A 22,105-nucleotide genomic window follows, 5' to 3' on the forward strand; every position below is an offset into this window, starting at 1 on the left:
TGACTGTTCGGGCTCCAGGTGGGTGTCTGTCCAGCTTCGGGTGGGTTCTTGGTAGGGCTTGGGGTGGGTTCTTGGTAGGTATTAGGGCTGGGTTCTTGGTAGGGCTTGGGGGTGGGTTTTGGTAGGGCTTGGGGTGGGTTTTGGTAGGGCTTGGGGGGTGGGTTCTCGGTAGGGCTTGAGGGGTGGGTTCTCGGTAGGGCCTGGGGGGTGGGTTCTCGGTAGGGCTTGGGGGGTAGGTTCTCGGTAGGGCTTGGGGGAGTGTGTTCTCGGTAGGGCTTGGGGGGGTGGGTTCTCGGTAGGGCTTGGGGGGGTGGGTTCTCGGTAGGGCTTGGGGGGTTCTCGGTAGGGCTTGGGGGGGGGTTCTCGGTAGGGCTTGGGGGGGTGGGTTCTCGGTAGGGCTTGGGTTCTCGGAAGGGCTTGGGAGGTTGGTTCTCGGTAGGGGTCGGGGTGGGCTCTTTCGGGATCGGGTTAGGCTCTCGGGCTTGGGGAATCCCTCTGTAGGGCTCGGGGTAGGTTCTTGGTCGGGCTCAGGGTGGGTTCTCGGTAGGGCTCGGGGCGGGCTCCAGGTACTCAACTGACGGGTTCCAGTTCACTCAACTGGCGGGCTCCGGTTCACTCAACTGGCGGGCTCCGGTTTACTAAACTGGCGGGCTCCGGGTGTTTGACTGGTCGGGCTCCGGGTGGGTGACTGTTTGGGCTCCAGGTGGGTGTCTGTCCAGCTTCGGGTGGGTTCTTGGCAGGGCTTGGGGGTGGGTTTTGGTAGGGCTTGGGGGGTGGGTTCTCGGTAGGGCTTGGGGGGTGGGTTCTCGGTAGGGCTTGGGGGGTGGGTTCTCGGTAGGGGTCGGGGTGGGCTCTTACGCATGAATATATAGTCTACCTCCACCTACAATGCTTAATGCATTATACATTTGCTCGCTATTATAACATTGAGTTTTGTAATGTCTCGAGGCTCATTGTTTCCGTATTTTTTTTTTCATCCGGGTTGTGTAGTATTCAAATGTTTGTATTCCACTAATGCTAAATAGTCTGTCCTCTCTCGGATATTGTGGAAGATTTTGAGGATCATGATTTGCCAACATTATATGGGTAGGATATTATGTAGAATACACTTCCCCATAGTGTTAAACTACCCCGTCGTCAGACTAGGCTCGTTAACGCGGCGGTCGTCTCCCCCACATCCTAAGACGCATTTATTATCGTCTTTTATGTACTGTGTATTAAAAATAGTTTTTATCGTGTATAAATTAATTTTATATTCTATAATTAGGCGTATAGTAGGTTCGGTATTTAGGTTCTGTTGGCAATTATTTTCACTTGAAGTATGTGGAGGGAGAAGCATTTACAGTTGCCTGTCCTCAGGCCAGGCTCGCCTACACCGCCGCCTGTCCTCAGGCCAGGCTTCCCTACGCCGCCGCCCGACCCAAAGCCTCATTCATCAATTTTATCGCTGTGTATTTAGAATTATTCTCGCGTATAAGGTAATATTATTTCATCAAGATAATAGTTAACAACTAAGTTTAGTGACAAGCGACAGTCCAATGTACAAATACTGCAATAGTTTAGTTTAGTTCATTGATTATGCACCCCATACCCATCTTGTGGGCGGTAATGGAAAGGGTTACAGAGGCACATAATGGGCTCAGGGACTGAACCCCACAATTCATTTAGCTAAGCAAGTTACAATCTTGATACACAGTTTACATTTGGTCAGGTCTACATCAGCAGATAATGAGAATTCCCAGAGATACTTGTAACGGAGTCTAAGCCGAGCAGTAGTAACATCTAGAAGTCTGCTGATATTATTGGATGAACCATAGATGTGTGGCTCCTCTTGCATGATAGTATGATACTGCAATAGATAAACAACTTCCTGACAGGAAGGAGCGGGGACACTCCTCCGGGAACTGAATTTACCTGAGGGGCACTAACACTAGTGGCCTCGATGAGGGCAGTAAGCCGGCGGCTTGTCAAAGGTCCCCCCATTTGTTCTGATCTTTTCCAGCTTTATTTTAAAACCCAGCAGAGGTTTGGCGTTTACTGCTTCGGCGGGTAGGCGGTTCCACTGGTTTACAACCCTGTGGGTGAAAAAGCATTCTGGCTTGTTGAGTGTGAACCCGTTGCTCCTTGCTCGTGTAACATCTGACCTTTTGAAGACATTGTCCTGATCGACATTCTCCAAATTGTTTAGTATTTTAAAGGTTTCTATGAAGTCAGCCCTGTCATGCCTGGTTTGTGGTGTTGTTAGCCCTGTGGCCCTCAACCGTTCCTGATACAACAGATGACTAAGCTCTGGTATGATTTTTGTCTTAAGACATAGCTCCATAGCTCTGGTGAGACATGGCTCCAGAGCAGCTGTGTCTTTCTGAAGATGAGGTCTCCATGCCTGGATGCAATAATTCATGTGGGGGCGCACCAGCTACAGTATAAGTAGACCTAGGCGTGCGGTTACACAACTGGTCAGGCTCCGGTTACACAACTGGTCAAGCTTCGGTTACACAACTGGTCGGGCTCCGGGGGTGTCACTTGGGTTGTGGGTTGTGCATGGTCGGGCTTCAGTTTGTGCATGGTTGTGATCCAGAAGTTGTTTGTTTGATTTGTTAATGCTAGGCTTGCGGTTAGACAACTGGTCGGGCTTCGGTTACACAACTTGTCGGGTTCCGATTACATAACTCCAGGGATGTGACTTGTTGGGCTTTGGGTTGTGCATGGATGTGCTCCGGTTCGTACGTGGTTGTGCTGTGTTTGTGTACTAGTGCTCCAGGTTTGTTTGCTAGGGCTCTGTTTATATGTTTGCTAGAAATTCGAGTTTCTTTTTTTGTTATATAGTTCAATTGTTTGATATGGCTCCATAGTTGGTTTCTTGGGCAAGTGGAGGATTTTAGGTAGGGCTAATGAGATTTTTGTTTGGTCGAGCTAGGAATGGAGCTTGGTTGTGCTCTGGGACTGTTTAGCTTTGTGGGGGTTGGATGAGATGTATACTTGCTAGGCTTAAGGTTAGACAACTGGTCAGGGTCTGGTTACACAACTGGTCGGGCTTCAGTTACACAACTGGTCGGGCTCCGGTTAAATAACTGGTCGGGCTCCGGGGGTGTCACTTGAGCTGTGGGTTGTGCATGGTCAGGCTTCGGTTCGTGCATGGTTGTGCTTCAGCGGTTGTTTGTGTACTAGTGCTCCAGGTTTGTTTGCTAAGGCTCTGTAATAAATAATAAATAAATAAATAAATGTTTATTCAGGTAAAATACATACAAGAGGTTATACAAAAATTGATATTTATAGATAGAGCTAGTACATACAATGCCTAAAGCCACTATTACGCAAAGCGTTTCGGGCAGGAAAAACATTAAAAACTAAAACTTAATACTAATTGAAATTAAAGTATAAAATGTGTTGAGAACAAATAAAAATAAAAATAAAAAAGAGGGGAACATGGCAGAAAAAGCAGCACAAATACAATTAGGTCGACAAACAGCGTTTTTTAAAAAAACAGACATGAGTTGACAATATAGGGGTAAGGTAGGTTACAGGGAGTTAATTAGGTAGTGCTTAGTTTTTATCTTAAACTGGTTGAGAGAGGTGCAGTCTTTAACATGATTGGGAAGGTCATTCCACATTCTGGGTCCCTTGATTTGTAGAGCTCCCTTTATATGTTTATATGTGTGAACTATGTTTATATGTTTGCTAGAAATCCGGGTTTCTTTTTTTGTATGTATGTGTGTGTGTGCAGAAATAATACGAATAAAACAATTAACATCGTGTAGTGCACTCTATATATCAAAATATTACTTTGAAACCCATATCAGTCACAACAAAAAATTGGGCTACTCCTATTACAAATTCGCTACTTTTTGACCGTCAGCTCGCTACTTTCAGCAATTTGTATCTGGCAACCCTGCCCTATAATACGATCCCCGCCGCGAAGAATCGTTGTTACAACCAAGTACACATTTTACTGTTTTTTTGTTATACAGAGGCTACAGTTAAGGATTTGCGCCCAGTAAATCCTCCCCGGCCAGGATACGAACCCATGACACAGCGCTCGCGGAACGCCAGGCAAGTGTCTTACCACTGCACCACGGAGACTGGTGGAGACCGACGAACAAACCCTGCCACCGGACTTCGGCGGGTAGGCGGTTCCATGGGTTTATAACCCTTTGGGGTAAATATCATCTGTTTTTAGTCTTGCATTGTGGCTTGTTGAACTTGAAACCATTGCACCTTGTTTGTGTTACATATGACCTTTTGAAGAAATTGTCTGAATCAACATCTTCCAAGGTAAATTGTTCGGTATTTTTAAGGGTTCGATGAGATGAGCCCTGTCATGAGCCCTGCAGTGTTAGCCCTGTAGCTCTCAACCGTTCCTGGTATGAGAGTTGACTTAGTTCTGAAATGATTATTGTCGCCTAGTGTTGTATTTTCTCTAACGTAGCCATGTCCTGAAGATGAGGCCATCATATCATACCTATATCATATCGTAACTCATGTTTGTACAATGTGAATACAATATATTTAGTCTCAAATTTTCTATACAGTAATTGCATGCATACATAATATATTTTACAGATTCCAGTAACAGGAAAAATGCCCACAAGTAAAAGGCACAAGTATAAGGAAAAGCAAGGATGTAGAGTTAATTCAGAGGTGTTTGTGTATATAAATACAGGCCCTCAAATCAATGCTAGGGTGGAATGGAAGCAAGTCAGTGACCACTCTGTCACCCAGGTAGATCCTGATTCTGGTGTTCCTGTAGGGAGAACATATACATTTGGTAAGTTTTGTTTTTTGTATTTATGTACCTTTATGTTTATCATATGAAAATCCTAACCAGGGGAAATTGCTGAAACTGGTCCATCTTGATAATGCATTGGACTTGTTTCCCCTTCCCTCTGTTTAAGTCCCTTAACATGCTAAACATACACTCATTCCACATATTCTCATGTGCTATTTACATGTACAAAATCTTGTTCCTAAATGCTATTCTAAATCTGAAACTTTTCCTTGATAGGTGTAATAGAACCCATGACCACCACACTAGAAATAAATATCACTTTGATATTCCTAAAGTCAGGCTAAATCTGTGCAAACACTCCATGCAAATAAAAGGACCCAGTCTATGGAACTCACTCCTTAATGAATTAAAAAAATTTCCAACCTGTGCTTTATTCTAAACTGAAACCAAAAAGTACCTAATTTCATTATCATAGTTTCCTACCATGTTTCAAATTCACCTGTATCTTGTATTACCCACTTCTCCAATGTTAGTACTTAAGAGGTATACCTTCACCAGTGTAATCACCTCAGTCAATATATATATAACATTGTAGTTATATGTTGATCTAAAATTTTGCTACAATGTACCTTTTCATCTTATCTGATATGTTAGATTAAGAACCTGCCCAAAATGCTATGGGTGTTAATGGTTTTGCAAGAATGTAATAATACCAATTTTATGTAATCTCACCCACCCATTGTACCTTCTTGTGAATAAAATTATCATCATCAAAGCTTGGGGTCCAGGTAGTTCAGTTGGGTTCGTTCTCGATGCACAATCGAGAATTCCGGTTTCGAATCCCGGGCTGGACAGAAATGGTTGGGCACATTTCCTTTTACCTAATGTTCCTGTTCACCTAGCAGTAAGTAGGTACTCAAGTTCTTGTGGGGTTGCATCCTGGGTGGGGTCATTTATTCGGCCTGGGGGGAAGGGGGGACCTCGATAAAAGCCTAACGTGTATGAACACACACACACTCTGGCTTCCTGTTCCCCAACACAATAAATAAGTTGCCCGAAACGCATTGCGTAATAGTGGCTTTAGGCATTGTATGTACTAGCTCTATCTATATATCAATCCATTAATGTAACATCACTTGTATGTATATACCTTACCTGAATAAACATCTGAATCTGAATCTGAATCTGAAATTATTATAAAATTATTATCATGCAAAGTACATAGTATTTATGTTTTGAATGATGTTGCCCCATAGTTTGTAAGTGTTGCCAAATAATTATTATTTATTTGATGTTCCAAAATAATAATCCGTGTTCAATTTAGTAATGAGATACACAGTACTGTATATTGTACTGTCATATTCATATTTGATAGTATGATTTTTATGAACAGTATGGATATGAATTTTTGGAAACTATACATTGTACTTAGACTTATTGTATTTGAAATAGTTAGTAGGCCTAGTCTAACAGTTCAGTACAGTATTAACATTTGTTGAGATTAAATTATTCATGAGATATTTGTTCCAGTTTGGAATTACTGTATAGCATTATAACTTTTTCAGATAAAGTCTGTTTTGGAAAGTCAAATGAGTATATGTATGAGGAGTCAGTGAAGAGTTTGATCAAAAAGTTCCTCTACAAGAAGTTTAGTGGTGCAGTTATTCTTTATGGCACCTCTCGTACAGGTAATCAAAATATATAATCAAAGGCTGTTCTGTTGTTATTAGTACTGAAATTGTTTTTGCAATTAATATTTACTAAAGCTCTTTGGTCTATGACTGGTTTGATTCCTGCAGTAGGACAAAGACAGTTGGAAAATGTTGCATTTCACCTGATACCTCTGTTCACCTAGCAGTAAATACTGTACTGTAGGTGCCAAGGCATTAAGCAATTGCTGTGGGTTGTATACTGAGGAAGGTCAGTAGTTTACTGAAGGGAACCTCGATAAGGTTAAGTACAGGCTTCATGTCTCCGACAATGGGAAACAAATCGGTAGTTGTCACAGTAACAATAAGAACTCTGTTCAGCCTAATAAAAAAAAATTCTTTATCTTGTATCAGTACTGTACAATGAAATATGACCAGTGCATATTTTGATTTATAAATAAGTATTTATAATAATAATAATAATAATAATAATACCCAGAAATCACAATAGCGTGACATATCAAATGACAAATCCACAAGGGCCTTGATGAGGGCTCGAACCTACGCACGAGATGTTCCCAGCTGCGCCTTAGTCAACTGAGGTGCCACTCTCATCACGCCCCTTGTGGATTTGTTCAGTTAATAATAATAATAATAATAATAATAATAAATAATAATAATAATAATTTTTTTATTATTAAACTGAAACACAGTAAATAATTTATTGCTGCATACTAATAATATAGCAGGCAGTTCAGGCCAGTTCATAGTAACCAAGAGTTTAACAGATGGTATAACATGTACTCTACAATAACTGCATTTTCCTGCCTCTAGATTTTCAAGACAAGATTGTCTTTTTATTTTCTTCCATTCCTGTTTTTGTAATATTCACTCATACATCATTCTCACTTTTCTGGAAGAGCCCCTTGGTGATGCCTTGAAGCCATATCGCAGAGATGCTGCCCTCTACTGAGTTGGATCAGCCATAGGAGTGCTATTGGCCTACCAGGGACCAAAGTCAGAACCTGGCTCCCTCAGAGGCACAGGGAGCTGGGGATTGGTGTTTTCACCCGCACCAAAAAAACATCCAGAAAGTTGGTGAATCAGTATAAACTACTGCAAGGTTCACATAAAATGAATCGCTAAAACAGCCTACCAACTCCACAAATGAATGCTTAAATAAGAACATCTAAATGGTTCACTCAAAACTTAATTTGAACTCTAGTGTGGTGCCTAAGGGGATCCTGGGCCAGCAAGAGTCCATCCTGTCACTGATTGGAGCAATCTGACCTTGGTGAGTCACTGAACCATGGCGAGTCCTACTTCTTTTTAAAGATAATTGAAGGGAATCCTTTGGGCTCTGTTCTGTAGGGTCCATATGTTTGTATATCGTTCCTAACCTTCAGTATTTGTTCACAAGCATGTATTTACAAACCTCACTTCTTGCATGGAATAGATTTTATCTGTGCTATGAACTGCATGTGTTTAGAACAACCCTTCCACATGCAAAGTGTTTAGTGTTTCTCCCCACACTGACAGAGTGACTTCTCTGGTGTATTCGAGAGTTTGCCCCTGAGAGGGCCAGATCACTTGGGTAGAGAGCCTTACTGTGGGTAGTGCACAAGTTTGTGACTTTTTTTGTAGGACCCTATAGTTAGGGTATTCTGTTTGTTTTGTTGTGGGGTATGCTATTGCTCACATGCTTGTTTATACAGCACACCACAGACATCCTTCATGGCCAAGTTTATCCTGTAGGCTGCATTCAGTGTCTGCTCTTTTGGAAAAGCATCCCTAGTGCCTGGGTATTCTGCTTGATAACAATGCTTCAGGCCATGGTAACTCCCCTGTGGGTCTACAGTGTGGCTCATGATGGACTGACCTGTCGAGCCTGCCCTTGTTCCATGCATATTTTAAGGGCCTAGTTTGAGATTTCCAGTCAGTGACCTCTTTCCCTGATTCATGCATCTCTGCTCTGCCTGCAGCAGCATTGCTGTCTGATGTTGGATTAAAGAGAGTACTATGGCACATTTGTTATTCAAGCAGTCGTGGGAGTCTTAACTTTGCCTGCATGTTGTTTATTCTGGGCAGGGCTAGGCACAGGGCAGGGTTTATACTGGGTCCTCTGGTTCCACCCATTTTGTCACTGCTGAGACCATTACATTCAGCACCTCATCTGCCTTTCATTGGCTCTTGCTTCACCAGCTTCCTCTCCTGGCTTTTTGGGGGTGTGGTTAAGTGGTACTTTCCTTCTCTGCCACTGTGTCTTTTTTTTTTTTAAGATATATACAGGAGTTACATTCTTGTACAGCTACTAGTACGAGTAGCGTTTCGGGCAAATCCCTGGAATACGACCCCCCATGAAGAATCGTTTTTACAACCAAGTACCCATTTTACTGTTGAGTTAAACAGAGGTTACAGTTAAGGATTTGCGCTCAGTAAATCCTCCCCGGCCAGGATACGAACCCATGACAAAGCACTCGCGGAACGCCAGGCGAGTGTCTTACTACTACACCACGAAGACTGGTGAACAGACTGGTCTTTGCTGTTGCTTCAGTAACCAGTGCTCACCAGTCTTCCATGGTCAGTGGTCAGTTCACTTTATTGGGCACACAGGATGGCATGTGAGTTTGCAGCAGTATGGCATGCCCTTCGGAAGTTTCGTCTTCATTCGAGCTCCATCCTCTGATGCCCTTTCAACTTCTTCCTGGTAGTTCATTTGCTGAACTGTGAGTTGCTTCAGTCCTTCCTTTTGGAGCTGAGCTCTTTGTGTAGCTTGGCTTCTGTCTTATCAGGGTTTGGTTCTTCAGGTTGTTAATGTGTGTGGTGTGTGTAACATTTTCTTGGACAGTTTATCTCCCTTTAGTTCCATTCCCATGGAGTGAACTGTCGACGACACGTCCTTCTGTTGGCTTTGCGAGATGTTTTATTAACCTAATAATAATAATTATTAACGTGTAGATTTGGGTAGCTTTTGGTAAATGCATGTTTGTTTTTGGTTATATTTTATTTTAAAAGAGTACTATATTTCTAAATTGAATGAAGTCAAGCTCAAAATAAAAGTTTGTGTTATTCATATACAGTACTTATTTATCAGTTTCAGTGCTTCTTTATATTAAATTTCCTGAGAGAGATGGGGATGGTGGAAAAGAGGGAAGGAGAGGGAGGGGGGGGGGAAGAAAGGTAGAGATGAGAGGAGTGAGGAAGTGGGGGATAGTAGGCGGGAGGGATGAGGGAGGAGATTGGTAGAGAAGGTGGAGAGTTGGGAGATTTGGAGAGAGGGTGAAGAGAGTGGGAGAGGGCAGGAGACAGAAGACAGGGAAAGGAATTGAAAGATAAGGGGAGGGGAAAAAAAGAGAAGAGTGGGAGAGACCTGGGCATAGCCGGGTATCTCATCTACAGAAGATGTACACTACAGTCTACATCAGCGACAGAATTGAGTTAGTAGACCATTGGGCACTGGGAGCTCTGCCCCCCTCCCCCCTTCCCACTGGTAGAAGTAGAGCTAACAAACTTGTGCCTGTTTCAAGAGATTTGATAGTTTGTTTACATTGTTTGGGAGGTCGTTTGGTGGTTTTGAGGCTTCGGTCTCATTGAACCCAGTAGTGGTCTGTATTGGTTTGCTGAGTTTCTGGATGCATTCCTAGTGGGGTGGAGGAGTGTCACCTACTTCCTGTACCTCTGTAAGAGGACCAGGTTCTGGAACTGGTCCCTGGTAGGCCAAACAGAATTCTACAGCTGATGTGACCTAATAGCTAGGAGCCATCTCAGCAAGATGGCTCCTAGCTTTAGGGAGTCAAAAGGGGCTTTCCCTGTCAGAAACAGTTGGATATCATTTGAACAAATTGTCATTTAATATAATTGTCAAATTTACTATAAATATATATTTGAACAGGCAAGAGCAAATATTACAGGAAACTTTTCCACCTGGCCATCAATGATATCATGAACTATTTGAGGACCTTAACAAATTCTTCGTGTGTGTTGAGGTAAGCTAATAGGGTTTTGGTATATTGTACTGAATAATTTTTATTAGTTCTTGGTAATACATCCTTAGCAATAAATATATTTTAAAGAAATTACTAAAAAGGCTGATTGTGTACTTGATAGCTACAGTATATGTTTCCTGTAGAGACCTATATATTCTATTGTCAACCCATGTCTGTTTTTTTAAACAACGGTGTTTGTCGACCTAATTGTATTTGTACTGCTTTTTCAGCCATGTTCCCCCCTTATTTTTATTTTTATTTGTTCTCAACACATTTTATACTTTAACCCTTAAAGTGCGCATCACTTCATATGAAGTGTAAATCGTTTTACCAGTCAACTGCGCTTCACTTCATATGAAGTGTATGGGTACCGCGCACGATTTGAATGGCCCGCGGTGTAGCTGGGGGTCCCATACGCTGCCCAGGGGCTCTAGTAAACAGCGGCCATTTTGAAAAAAAATCCAGCTCACGCTCCGATGGCATGGGAGGCCTCAGTTTAGCGAGAGTCACCATGGCGAGCGCACGGTCAAACGCCTCACGAGCACGCATCACTCAGTCCCTCACCCCAGAGCAAATAGCCCACGAATTATTCTCTGAAGGTGAAGAAAGTGTGTTTGACGATTCAGACAACGATGAGGATTATACACAGTTGTCGGGAGATAGTAGCAGCAGCAGTGAAAGTGAGAATGACCGCCATGCCATGGCGAGGCCTATACGCTCTCCCATGCCTCCTCGCCCATTTTCTACCCCAATTCTACCACGACCTCACAGTTCCTGTGGATATTTTCTGTTTGAGGGTGACAAGTCAGAGGGAGGTGACTCCTTCTCTGGGTTTAGTGACTCAGATCAAAGTTTTATTGAGCCTGTGGCTGGTACCAGTGGTGTAACTGGGCGAGAAATTGTCGCGTCAGCAGCATCTCGCCCAGCCAAGCGCCACCGCATGGCACCACATGAGGGACCAAGACCCTCGTGTTCACGTGCACCCACCTCACGTGCACGTAGCCGCCGTGCTTCTCGCAGACGGTATTCAGCTCCTGGTCGCCGGTATGCATCGCTTCCTCGCCGTCTTTCCTCTGCATCTCGCAGGACGCCTGGTGTACTTGAGTGGAGTGATGGTGACGATTTTATTCCTAATATTCCTCACTTTGACGATAAAGATGTAGGGATTACAAACCTTTTCCCTAATCAAGGTGAGGACATGGCTGAGATGGAATATTTTACAGCATCCTATGATGAACCACTCATGGAATACATTGTACACCAAACGAACCTGCATGCTGCTTACCTGATTGAGAGGGAAATCACAGAATTTTCACGACTGCAGCGTTGGAAAAATACCACAGTGGCGGAAATGTATGTGTTTTTGGCACTCTGTTTGTTGATGAAGCACTGTCACAAACATGCAATAAATGACTATTGGAGCAAGGACAAGACAATACCAACACCTTTATTCGGGAAATATATGTCACGAGACAGGTTTCAGATACTCCTCAGGTGTCTACATTTTGGAAGTGTTCAGGACCGAACACCTGATGATAGACTGTGGCGAGTGAGGCACTACATGAACGATGTTATTGGAAAATTCAGAGATTTTTACGTACCAGCACAGAAGCTGGTGGTTGATGAATCTCTCATACTTTTCAAGGGACGTGTTCCATTCAAACAGTACATTCCCTCAAAACGAAACTGATTTGGCCTGAAATTTTTTGTTCTTTGTGATTGTGAGACAGGATACGTGTTACACATGATTCTGTACTCGGCTAGTGATGTAGACATTCCCGGTAACGACGAACATGGATTCTCGGGGAGTGTAGTGAAGACCATCATGGCTCCGTGGATGAACAAGGGACACATTTTATACACAGATAATTACTATACAAGTCCCTTGCTAGCTCGGTTCTTGCTAGAAAATAGAACCGGATTGGTTGGTACAGTAAAGCCACAACGAAGGGAAATGCCTGTGTTTGACAACGACATTGCAGTTGGTGAGTGTCAGAGGAGGAAAAGTGATAACATTCTGTCAGTTCGGTGGAAAGACAAAAGAGAGGTGAACTTGTTGACAACAATTCATGATGGAACAATGGTGAACAGTGGGAAAGTGAGCCATAAAACAAACGCACCACTATATAAGCCAGACTGTGTTTTAGACTATAATATCAACATGCGGTTGATTGATAAATCAGACATGATGATTGGCACTGCAGAGTGTGTGCGGAAGACATGTAGGTGGACGAAAAAAGTGTTCTTCCATCTTGTGGACATGAGCATGCTGAACTGTTTCAACATGTACCTTGTGAGAACTGGACGTAAGCCCACTTTCCGTGACTTTGTATTTGATGCTGCAATACAGTTATTAGGAAAGTTTGCAAAAGATGTCCCAGGTATTCAGCGGCCCATCATAAACCCACTGTTGCAGCATGCTGGTACTCCACGCCTCGCTCACACTGAAGGCTTCCTAGCACACAAACTTAAGTATTTGCCACCTGGTGTGAAGCGTGCAATAGCCCAACGTGATTGCTTGGTGTGTAAAACAACGACACGTAGAGACAAGAAACGGAAGCTTGTGCAAACATGGTGTGAAACGTGTGGTATCCCATTATGTGCTGTCGACTGCTTCAATGACTACCACAGTCTAGAAATCTTCTAAGTGTGCTTCAAAGTGTGTATAGCGTGTGCGAGTGTGTAAATATGTAAACATATAAGCAGAACATATAATATAATAGACTGTAATGACATATTATATTGCCGTAATTGAAAACATTTGTGTGCGCCTGTGTATACTCAAATATGTAACAATTATTGATACAAAATATGTTCAAACAGTATTTGAAACACAATTAGTGAAAAAAAATTAGATAAAATGCGCTTAGACATTGTAAATAAATAGCGCGAAAATATATTTGTGGCAACTCTGGCTGTTTGAGGACCGCGCGCAACATCTCCCGGGCGTGTACTGCATGAGCGACCATGCAGATTGTGACGTCATCGCAGAGCTTCTCGGCTCTATTGCAACAAAAGTAAGTACAATAGAATTTTTTTTTATTTTTCCCGTGATCAGTGAACAGAACTTAACAGATTAGCAAAAAAAAAAATTTTTTTTTTTTTTCAAAATGACATGCGCCTGTGTGGATAGCAGGATATTAGACCCCGAGCATGTTAAGGGTTAAACTCAATTAGTATTAAGTTTGTCTTTAATGTTTTTGCTGCCCGAAACGCTTTGCGTAAAAGTAGCTTTAGGCATTGTATGTACTAGCTCTATATATAAATCCATCAACTTTGTATCTTACGTTGTATGTATGTACCTTACCTGAATAAAAATTGATTTATTTATATATATTTATTTATTAGCAACTAATGTTAGGTCCATGTACAGGATGACATGTGTTGATGTTTACAAGGAAAACGTGGAGGACTTGCTTGTCTGTGATTTATTTAATGCCACACCTGCACTACAGCTAACTAGGGATGCCAATGACTTTGTTGTATGGTCAGGTGCTAGAACACCATTCATCACATCTAAAAAAGAGGTAATATGAATTAGTAGTTGTTCATTTTATTTTTTATTGAAATTATATAATGTATATAATATATACAGTACAGTATATACAGTGGAACCTCGAATGACGAGCGACTCCAGTTACGAGCATTTCGAGTAACGACCGAGCCACTGGCAGAAAATTTGTCTCGATTGACGGGCTTTCGCTCGATTAACCCTTAAACTGCGCAACACGTCATACGACGGGTTGAGTAACTTGCTATAAATTGCGCATCACGTCATATGACGTGATGGAGTACCGCGCAAGATTTGAGTGGCCAACAGGGTAGAGGGAACCCCATACACTGCCCAGGGGCTATAGTAAACAGTCGCCATTTTGTAAAAAAATCCAGCTCACACTACCAACGCATGGGAGACCCCAGTTACCCAGTGGTCACCATGGCGAGCACATGGCCGAACGCCTCCCGGGCATGCACCACGCAATCACTTACCCAAGAGCAAATAACCAGTGAATTATTTTCTGATGGTGAAGAAAGTGATTTTGATGTCTCTGACAATGATAAGGACTACACACAATTGACCGATGATAGTAACACAGACAGTGAAAATGAGATACAGCCTCCTCCCATGGTGAGGCCTACACGCTCACCCGTGCCTCCTCACCCAGTGTCTACTCCAATTCACCCACGACCACACAGTTCCTGTGCTTATTTAGAGTATGAGGATATTTTGGGCGATGAGTCAGAGGAAGGTGGCTCATTTTCTGGTTTTAGTGAAGTGGATTCAGAGCATAGTGTTACCGAGCCTGTTGCCAGTACCAGTGGTGTTACCGGGCGAGAAATTGTCGCGTCAGCAGCGTTTCGCCCACCCAAGCACCACCACATGGTACCACATGAGGAACCCCGGTTGGTACCACATGAGGAACTCGTCGTGCCCCTGTTGCGTCTCGCAGGACACCAGGTGTACTTGTGTGGAGTGATGGTGACGATTTTATTCCTCTAATTCCTGCCTTTGACAATAAAGACGTTGGGATTACAGAGCTTTTCCCTGATACTGGAGAGGACATGTGTGAAATGGATTATTTTACAGCATTCTATGATGAGCCACTCATGGAATATATTGTTCACCAAATGGACCTTTATGAGGCTCATCTCATTGGAAAAGAGCTGACAGAATATTCACAATTGCAGAGTTGGAAAAACACCACTGTAGGTGAAATGTATGTATTTTTAGCAATATGTATGTTGATGAAGCATTGTGTCAAACACACTATCACAGATTATTGGAGCAAAGACCAGACTATTCCAACACCTTTCTTTGGAAATATATGTCCCGAGACATGTTTCAGATACTCCTCAGGTGTCTTCATTTTGCAAGTAATGAGGACCAGACAGAAGATGATAGACTTTGGCGAGTCAGGCACTATATGAATGAAGTGATTGGAAAGTTCAGAGATTTTTACGTACCAGCACAGAAGCTGGTGATTGACGAATCCCTTGTGCTTTTCAAAGGACATGTTGCCTTCAAGCAGTATATGCCCTCCAAATAAAACAGATTTGGATTGAAATTCTTTGTTCTTTGTGACTGTGAAACAGGATACGTCTTACACATGATTCTGTATTCTGCTAGCGATACAGACATTCCCGGTAACGACCAACATGGTTTCTCAGGTAGTGTGGTGAAGTCACTGATGGCACTGTTGAAGCGATCATATGAGTCTGAGGAAATGGAATTGGAACAGAAAGCTTTACAAGAGACAAAGAAAAATCTGAAATATTTTTTCACATATGCAAAATCAAAATCAAAAACCTCGACCAATATTGGACCATTAATTACAAATGAAGGTACGTACATAAAGGACAACAAAGAGATTAGTGAAATTCTAAGAAGCCAGTATGAGGCTATGTTTAGCACACCAATAAACATGAAAGTTGATGACCCAGACAGCTTCTTTATGAATGACATTCAAGCTGCAGATAATATAACGAATATTACCACAAACTCGGAAGACTTTGAAAGAGAAATTGACAAAATGCCTATGCACTCAGCTCCTGGGCCTGACTCATGGAATTCAATATTCATAAAGAAATATAAAGAACCAGTACTGAGAGCACTCAGCGTAATATGGAGAAAGAGCCTGGATACAGGGGAGATACCAGCTGCACTTAAATCTGCAGATATAGCTCCGTTGCACAAGGGGGGGGGGGAATAAAGTCTTGACAAAAAATTATAGGCCAGTTGCACTAACATCACACATAATAAAAGTGTTTGAAAGAGTGATTAGGAATCAAATTTTTAGTTTTATGGAAAACAATGAATTGCACAACCCAGGACAACATGGATTTAGAGCGGGAAGATCCTGTCTGTCACAGTTACTCAACCACTATGACAAAATCACAGAAGCCCTAGAAGAAAAGCAAAATGAAGATGTTGTATACACAGACTTTGCAAAGGCGTTCGACAAATGTGACCATGGGGTGATAGCTCACAAAATGAGGTCAATGGGAATAACTGGAAAAGTAGGATGCTGGATACTCAATTTCCTGTCGAACAGAACACAAAGAGTAACAGTCAATCAAATAAAATAGAGTTCAAGCGATGTTAAAAGCTCTGTACATCAAGGTACAGTCCTTGCACCATTACTGTTCCTTATTCTCATATCAGATTTAGACAAAAATACACGTCACAGCTTCGTATCGTCCTTTGCAGATGACACAAAAATCAGCATGAAAATTACCTCTGCTGAAGACATTGAAAAACTACAAGCAGATGTCAACAAAGTTTTCGATTGGGCAGCAGAAAATAACATGATGTTTAACAGTGATAAATTTCAGGTACTCAGGTACGGCAAAAATGAGGATCTGAAACATAATACAGGGTACAAAACACAATCGAATCTTCCCATAGTAGAAAAACAGCATGTCAAGGATTTGGGAATAATGATGTCCGACGATCTAACGTTTAGGGAGCATAACCAAGCAAATATTGCGTCGGCCAAAAAATAATCGGATGGATTACGAGAACTTTCAAATCCAGGGATCCCATCACAATGGTTGTACTCAAGAGATGGTGGCAATAGGTAAATTTCCCTAAGGCCCAGGCAAGCTGTGGAGTGCCCTGTATTGTAATATATTAGAATCATTTATTTTCCAGGTTTTGCAGAGCTGCACATGCATTTGTAATGTTGATAACCCTTTGTTGCTTGTTCTTAACATAATTCCTTTGAACAATATTACTGTACAGTATTTATATCTTTTTCAAGAATTAAATCAATTAAGTTTACAATACTTTGATTTTCCACCAGATGATGTTTTTGTGCAGAAAAGCCTACATTGAGCATATAAGGCGAGGGAGGAAGGACAAAGATCGCTTAAAGTCGGATCATACTATTATACGCCTTGTAAGTAGTGCTAATGTAACTTTTAGCCCTTACTTAGAGAACCATTTATTTCAAAGGTAGCACAATCTATGTAGGATGTAGTAGGCAACATGCTGACAGTTTATTTCCACTCTTTTATTCAACCTATTAGACTTGTACTGAATTCTGAATTATATCTAGGATCACATTTGTTAAATAGTCAGAAGAATTACTTTCTAAATGTAATTTGAGAGGTTTATTAATGAGGTGTCATATTTGTGTGGAAATACTGTAGCATGGAAATAAAGGGAGGCAGTGCAACCTCGGTTCAGCGAATCTCCGTCTTGGTCGCACACTCACACAAAATACACATGCACACGCACACGCGTGCACACACACACACACACACAGCAGCGGTTGTGTGGTGCCCATATCTTAAGAAGCACATCAGCAAACTGGAAAAGGTGCAAAGACATGCTACTAAGTGGCTCCCAGAACTGAAGGGCAAGAGCTACGAGGAGAGGTTAGAGGCATTAAATATGCCAAAACTCAGACAGAAGAAAAAGGTGATATGATCACTGCATACAAAATAGTAACAGAAATTGATAAAATCGATAGGGAAGATTTCCTGAGACCTGGAACTTTAAGAACAAGAGGTTTTAGATTTAAACTAGCTAAACACAGATGCTGAAGAAATATAAGAAAATTCACTTTCTCAAACAGAGTGGTAGATGGTTGGAACAAGTTAGGTGAGAAGGTGGTGGAGGCCAAGACCGTCAGTAGTTTCAAAGCGTAGCGTTTCAAAGCGGCAGAGTTCCCCATAAGAGGTTGTTCTGGAAACTGGAACATATTGGAGGGGTGACAGGTAAGCTTCTAACATGGATGAAAAATTTCCTAACTGACAGAAAAATGACCGTAATCAGAGGCAAGATATCGGATTGGAGGAATGTCACGAGTGGAGTACCACAGGGTTCAGTTCTTGCACCGGTAATGTTCATTGTTTACATAAACGATCTACCAGTGGGAATACAGAATTATATGAACATGTTTGCTGATGATGCTAAGATAATAGGAAGGATAAGAAACTTAGATGATTGTCATGCCCTTCAAGATGACCTAGACAAAATAAGTATATGGAGCAGCACTTGGCAAATGGAATTTAATGTGAATAAATGCCATGTTATGGAATGTGGAATAGGAGAACATAGACCCCACACAACCAATATATTATGTGAGAAATCTTTAAAGAATTCTGATAAAGAGATCTAGGGATGGTTCTAGATAGAAAACTATCACCTGAGGATCAAATAAAGAACATTGTGTGAGGGGATTTTGCTATACTTTCTAACTTCAAAATTGCTTTTAAATATGGCGAATGATGGCGAAATTGAATTTGTTTACAGAAATTGTTTACGACTTTTGTTAGACCAGTCGCCTGATAGCTTAGTGGACAGCGCTCGGCACTTGTAGTCCTGAGGTTCCGGGTTCGATCCCCGGTGTATGCAGAAACAAATGGGCAGAGTTTCTTTCACCCTGATGTTCCTGTTCACCTAGCAGTAAATAGGTACCTGGGAGTTAGACAGCTGCTATGGGCTGCTTCCTGGGGATGTGTGTGTTTGTGTACTCACCTAGTTGTGCTTATGGTGGTTGAGCTCTGGCTCTTTGGTCACCACCAAAGGGTATGTGAGATACACACACCCACACACTGGTGTGTGTGGGTATGTGTGGGGGGAAAGTAAATTCAGTTGATTGAGTGACAGCTAAGAGGCGGGCTGAAAGAGCAGAGCTCAACCCCCACAAACACAACTAGGTGAATACAACTTGTCTCATTAATTTCGCGTCATCTGCAAACATTGACATATAGGACTTGACTCCTATAGGCATGTCTTTCATGTGTATTAAAAATAGAAATGGTCCCAGTTCCGATTTTTGAGGTACTCTACTTGTTACCGTTCGCCAGACTGATTTCTTGCCCCTTACTGTTACTGTGTGGAGCTATCTCAGTGCGGCTAGGTACAGATAGCCACCAAGGTCTTCCCAGAAAGTGGCATTTCATTACAGGCAACACTTGATTTTTTGTGCATTGTGACAGTCAGTAACTTAAATATCTGGAGATGGTCAACTTAAGGCAGTGAGAACACCTATAGGTTACACTTGCATATGTAATGAGAGAATTACATTTGTAAGGGTCATAAGAACATTTCTAATGGATGTTTGTGTTTAAGTTTTACTTGAAAAAGTTTTCCTTGGTGTATAAATTTTGTTGTACAGTATATTTGACTTTGATTTATTGCTTCCTCTTAATACTACAGCCTGAGGCTACAAACTTAATATACCCAGTTTCAAAAGGAAAAGATGATAAGGTCATTGTAAAATTTGTATAAACTTTTTTCTCTTTTTTGTTTCATCTCTCAAGTTGATTTCACTTATTTTAGTCATATTTTCAAATAATAACATGCTTTGATGGCCTAAATGCTCAGCTGCTGACTTATATCTACACAATATACTGTAATATACTGTACAATAAATTCATTACAAATAATTTTCATTATTCCAAGATGTAAATAAAATACAGGTATGGTAGATTCATTTGCAATTATTAATCATTTATCATTGTTTCATAATTTATTCTTTGATAAATGCAGCATGGTATATAATGTATCATTGTGTCCCAGATCCTGGAGAGTGCACCACACAGTACAAAAAATGATAAATGGGAGGTCACAAGTATGTTTACATCCTACTTGGATTTCGTACTAGTGGCTGGCTCAGAACTGACACCAACATATACAAGTTTGGCTGAAGAGCTAAATGTGGACCTTCTCACCAAGTCGTTCTTTAGTCTTCATAATTTTGTTAACCAGACACAAATGGATAAAAAGTGAGTAGATTTGATTCATTTTATATTGCCTTTATTTTGCTATTTATAAAATGACACCCACAGTTTGTTCATTTCTTCAAATACTGTATTGCAATGTGCAGTGCTGTATTCATTAACCAGGTACAATATCTAGCAAATGGAACGTGTAAGATTCTTAGTTCTAAAGATATTGCAGCAGATCAGTCCAGCACTTCCACTTTCGTAAGATGCTGTATTAAATTTGTCTAGCTTTTCCTTTCCTTTGCCTTTTATTTTATGTCAAGTTTATTAAAATATCTTTGGATTTATATAACCTTTACAGTAACTTAACCACTGCACTGCGCAAAGCGCCTTTAGGCGCTCAGAGAGTTGTGCTTTTTGTTTTCTGGGGGGAGCCCCGTCGGCTCCCCGGAGCTATCCCAGGCTGATATGCTAATGTCAGACTTTGGCATCAGTCATGTGTATGGAGTTCTTAGGCCTACCGGGGACCACGGCCAGAACCGGGCCCCCTCAGAGAGGCAAGGGGAGCAATGGCCTATAGAAGCCCCCGTGTTAGTGGAAGCATTCTATGTCTGCCATCGACCGGAACAGGCACCCAGAAAGGTAAGCGCCCCAAAACAAACCCCTATTCTGGTTAAAATTGCTACCTAAAACCGAACTAGTGGATAGAACTCCCCAACCGAAAACAAGCAAACTAGTGTGACGTCACACACTGCCGCGCCGCTGTCTGCGCAGCTCCCCCCTCCCCGGGAGGGGGAAGGGGGAGCCCCAGACCCCCCGCGCCGGCTACCCACACCTCAGTTCTTGAGGCTGATGCTATAGGCGATGGTCGTGTGCTCTGGCTCCGGTGTCGCTACTGCACTGTGCTTTGCGTGTGGTGTTAGTTTTGTGGGTGCGAGAGCCAGGAGTTATCTTCAGTACTCGGGCTGCATGCGCCTAGGGCTGCCTTCCCTAGGTGCCCTGTAAGTACTGCCCTTGGGGCTTGGGGCCACCTTCCACAGGCTCCTCGGGGTTTGCCTCTGCTGGTCCGTTTTACCTTTCGGTTTTTCGGCCGCCTGTTGGGCTCTTGGGTGTTCTGTTCTCCCTTGTTACCGGCAGGTAAGAGGCAGTTTGCACTGGTAGGGGCGCAGGGTGCTGCTCAGCTTGTATTTCCCGACATCGCGGCCGGCTCTGTTCCTTGGGGTTCGCTGTCCTCTTGCGGGGTTTTGTTTTTCTTTTTGTTTTTGCCTGGTGGGGGGTTCTGTCATTTTATTCAGTTTGTTTTTGCCCTTCCACTGTTCTCATCGGTGGCGCCCCCTGCTAGGTCCCCGTGAGTGTACACGTCCCTGGGGTTCAGCTTTAGAAGTTTGCTTGGTAGTTTTGGGCGCCGGTTTGCAGCACCCTGCCTGGGACTACCTGAGCGCGAGTCCTCTTAAAGTAAACGCTCAGGACCCTGGGAATCCCCTAGGGGGCGCGTGGGTCCGATGGATGTGACCCCGGAGTCCCCACTCGCTGTGTGCGAGTTTGAGGGTTGCTCGGTCCCCTTGTCTCAGGGTGACCCTCATTGTTTTTGCCTCTGCCACGCTGCCTTTTGGGTCGGTGATACTTTCGACCCTGAGTCCTGTGAGTGTTGCTGCTTGCTTGTGACTCAATTTACCCAATCCTCTGATTCTATTCGGGTACAGGCGGCACGTGCGTTGCAGTCTAGGTTTCGTCTGTTGCAACGCGCTCGGTTGGTTGCTTCCCCGGATGCCCCGGGGCTGCCCCTCTTTGCTTTTCGAGACCCGGACTTGGGGGTGGGGGTCGCTTCGATCCTGGTTCAGTCCGCACCTCCTCGTCCTTCCCCTTCTGTTCGTTTTGGTCCCCCGCCCCTGCTTCTGGCCCCGAAGCGTCTGAGGGTTTCGGGGTCGGAGCAGGGGTTACTTGATCTCGAGACTCGGGCAGCTTCGGGGGTTGCCCCTTCCGGGGGGGCGGCAGAGGCATTCGAGTCTTGTCTCCCGGCCGAAGCTTCAGGGTCTGACCAGTGGGCCCCTCTTCCTCCAGCGTTTCCG

At 42.9% G+C, this 22,105-nt stretch overlaps 1 protein-coding gene across 5 annotated transcripts in view; it reads left to right on the plus strand.

The window, feature by feature from the left end:
• The first annotated feature begins 3,834 nt into the window (after nt 1-3,834).
• The window catches only part of LOC123768546 (uncharacterized), a 50,801-nt gene continuing 32,530 nt past the window's right edge, over nt 3,835-22,105 (plus strand). For 2 of the 5 annotated variants that reach the window (XM_069336340.1, XM_069336342.1), the window contains exons 1-7: nt 3,836-4,156; nt 4,561-4,765; nt 6,292-6,414; nt 10,268-10,361; nt 13,735-13,888; nt 17,162-17,257; nt 19,891-20,096. In XM_069336340.1, the coding sequence (XP_069192441.1) occupies nt 4,579-4,765; nt 6,292-6,414; nt 10,268-10,361; nt 13,735-13,888; nt 17,162-17,257; nt 19,891-20,096 (860 nt within the window). In that variant the 5' untranslated portion in view covers nt 3,836-4,156; nt 4,561-4,578. Of the gene's footprint in view, nt 4,157-4,560; nt 4,766-6,291; nt 6,415-10,267; nt 10,362-13,734; nt 13,889-17,161; nt 17,258-19,890; nt 20,097-22,105 lie in introns of those variants that run through there. The other 3 variants (XM_069336343.1, XM_069336344.1, XM_069336345.1) reach the window with 3 other exon arrangements.

Source organism: Procambarus clarkii, chromosome 35 (genome assembly GCF_040958095.1).
Source record: "Procambarus clarkii isolate CNS0578487 chromosome 35, FALCON_Pclarkii_2.0, whole genome shotgun sequence".
Lineage (NCBI taxonomy): Eukaryota > Metazoa > Arthropoda > Malacostraca > Decapoda > Cambaridae > Procambarus > Procambarus clarkii.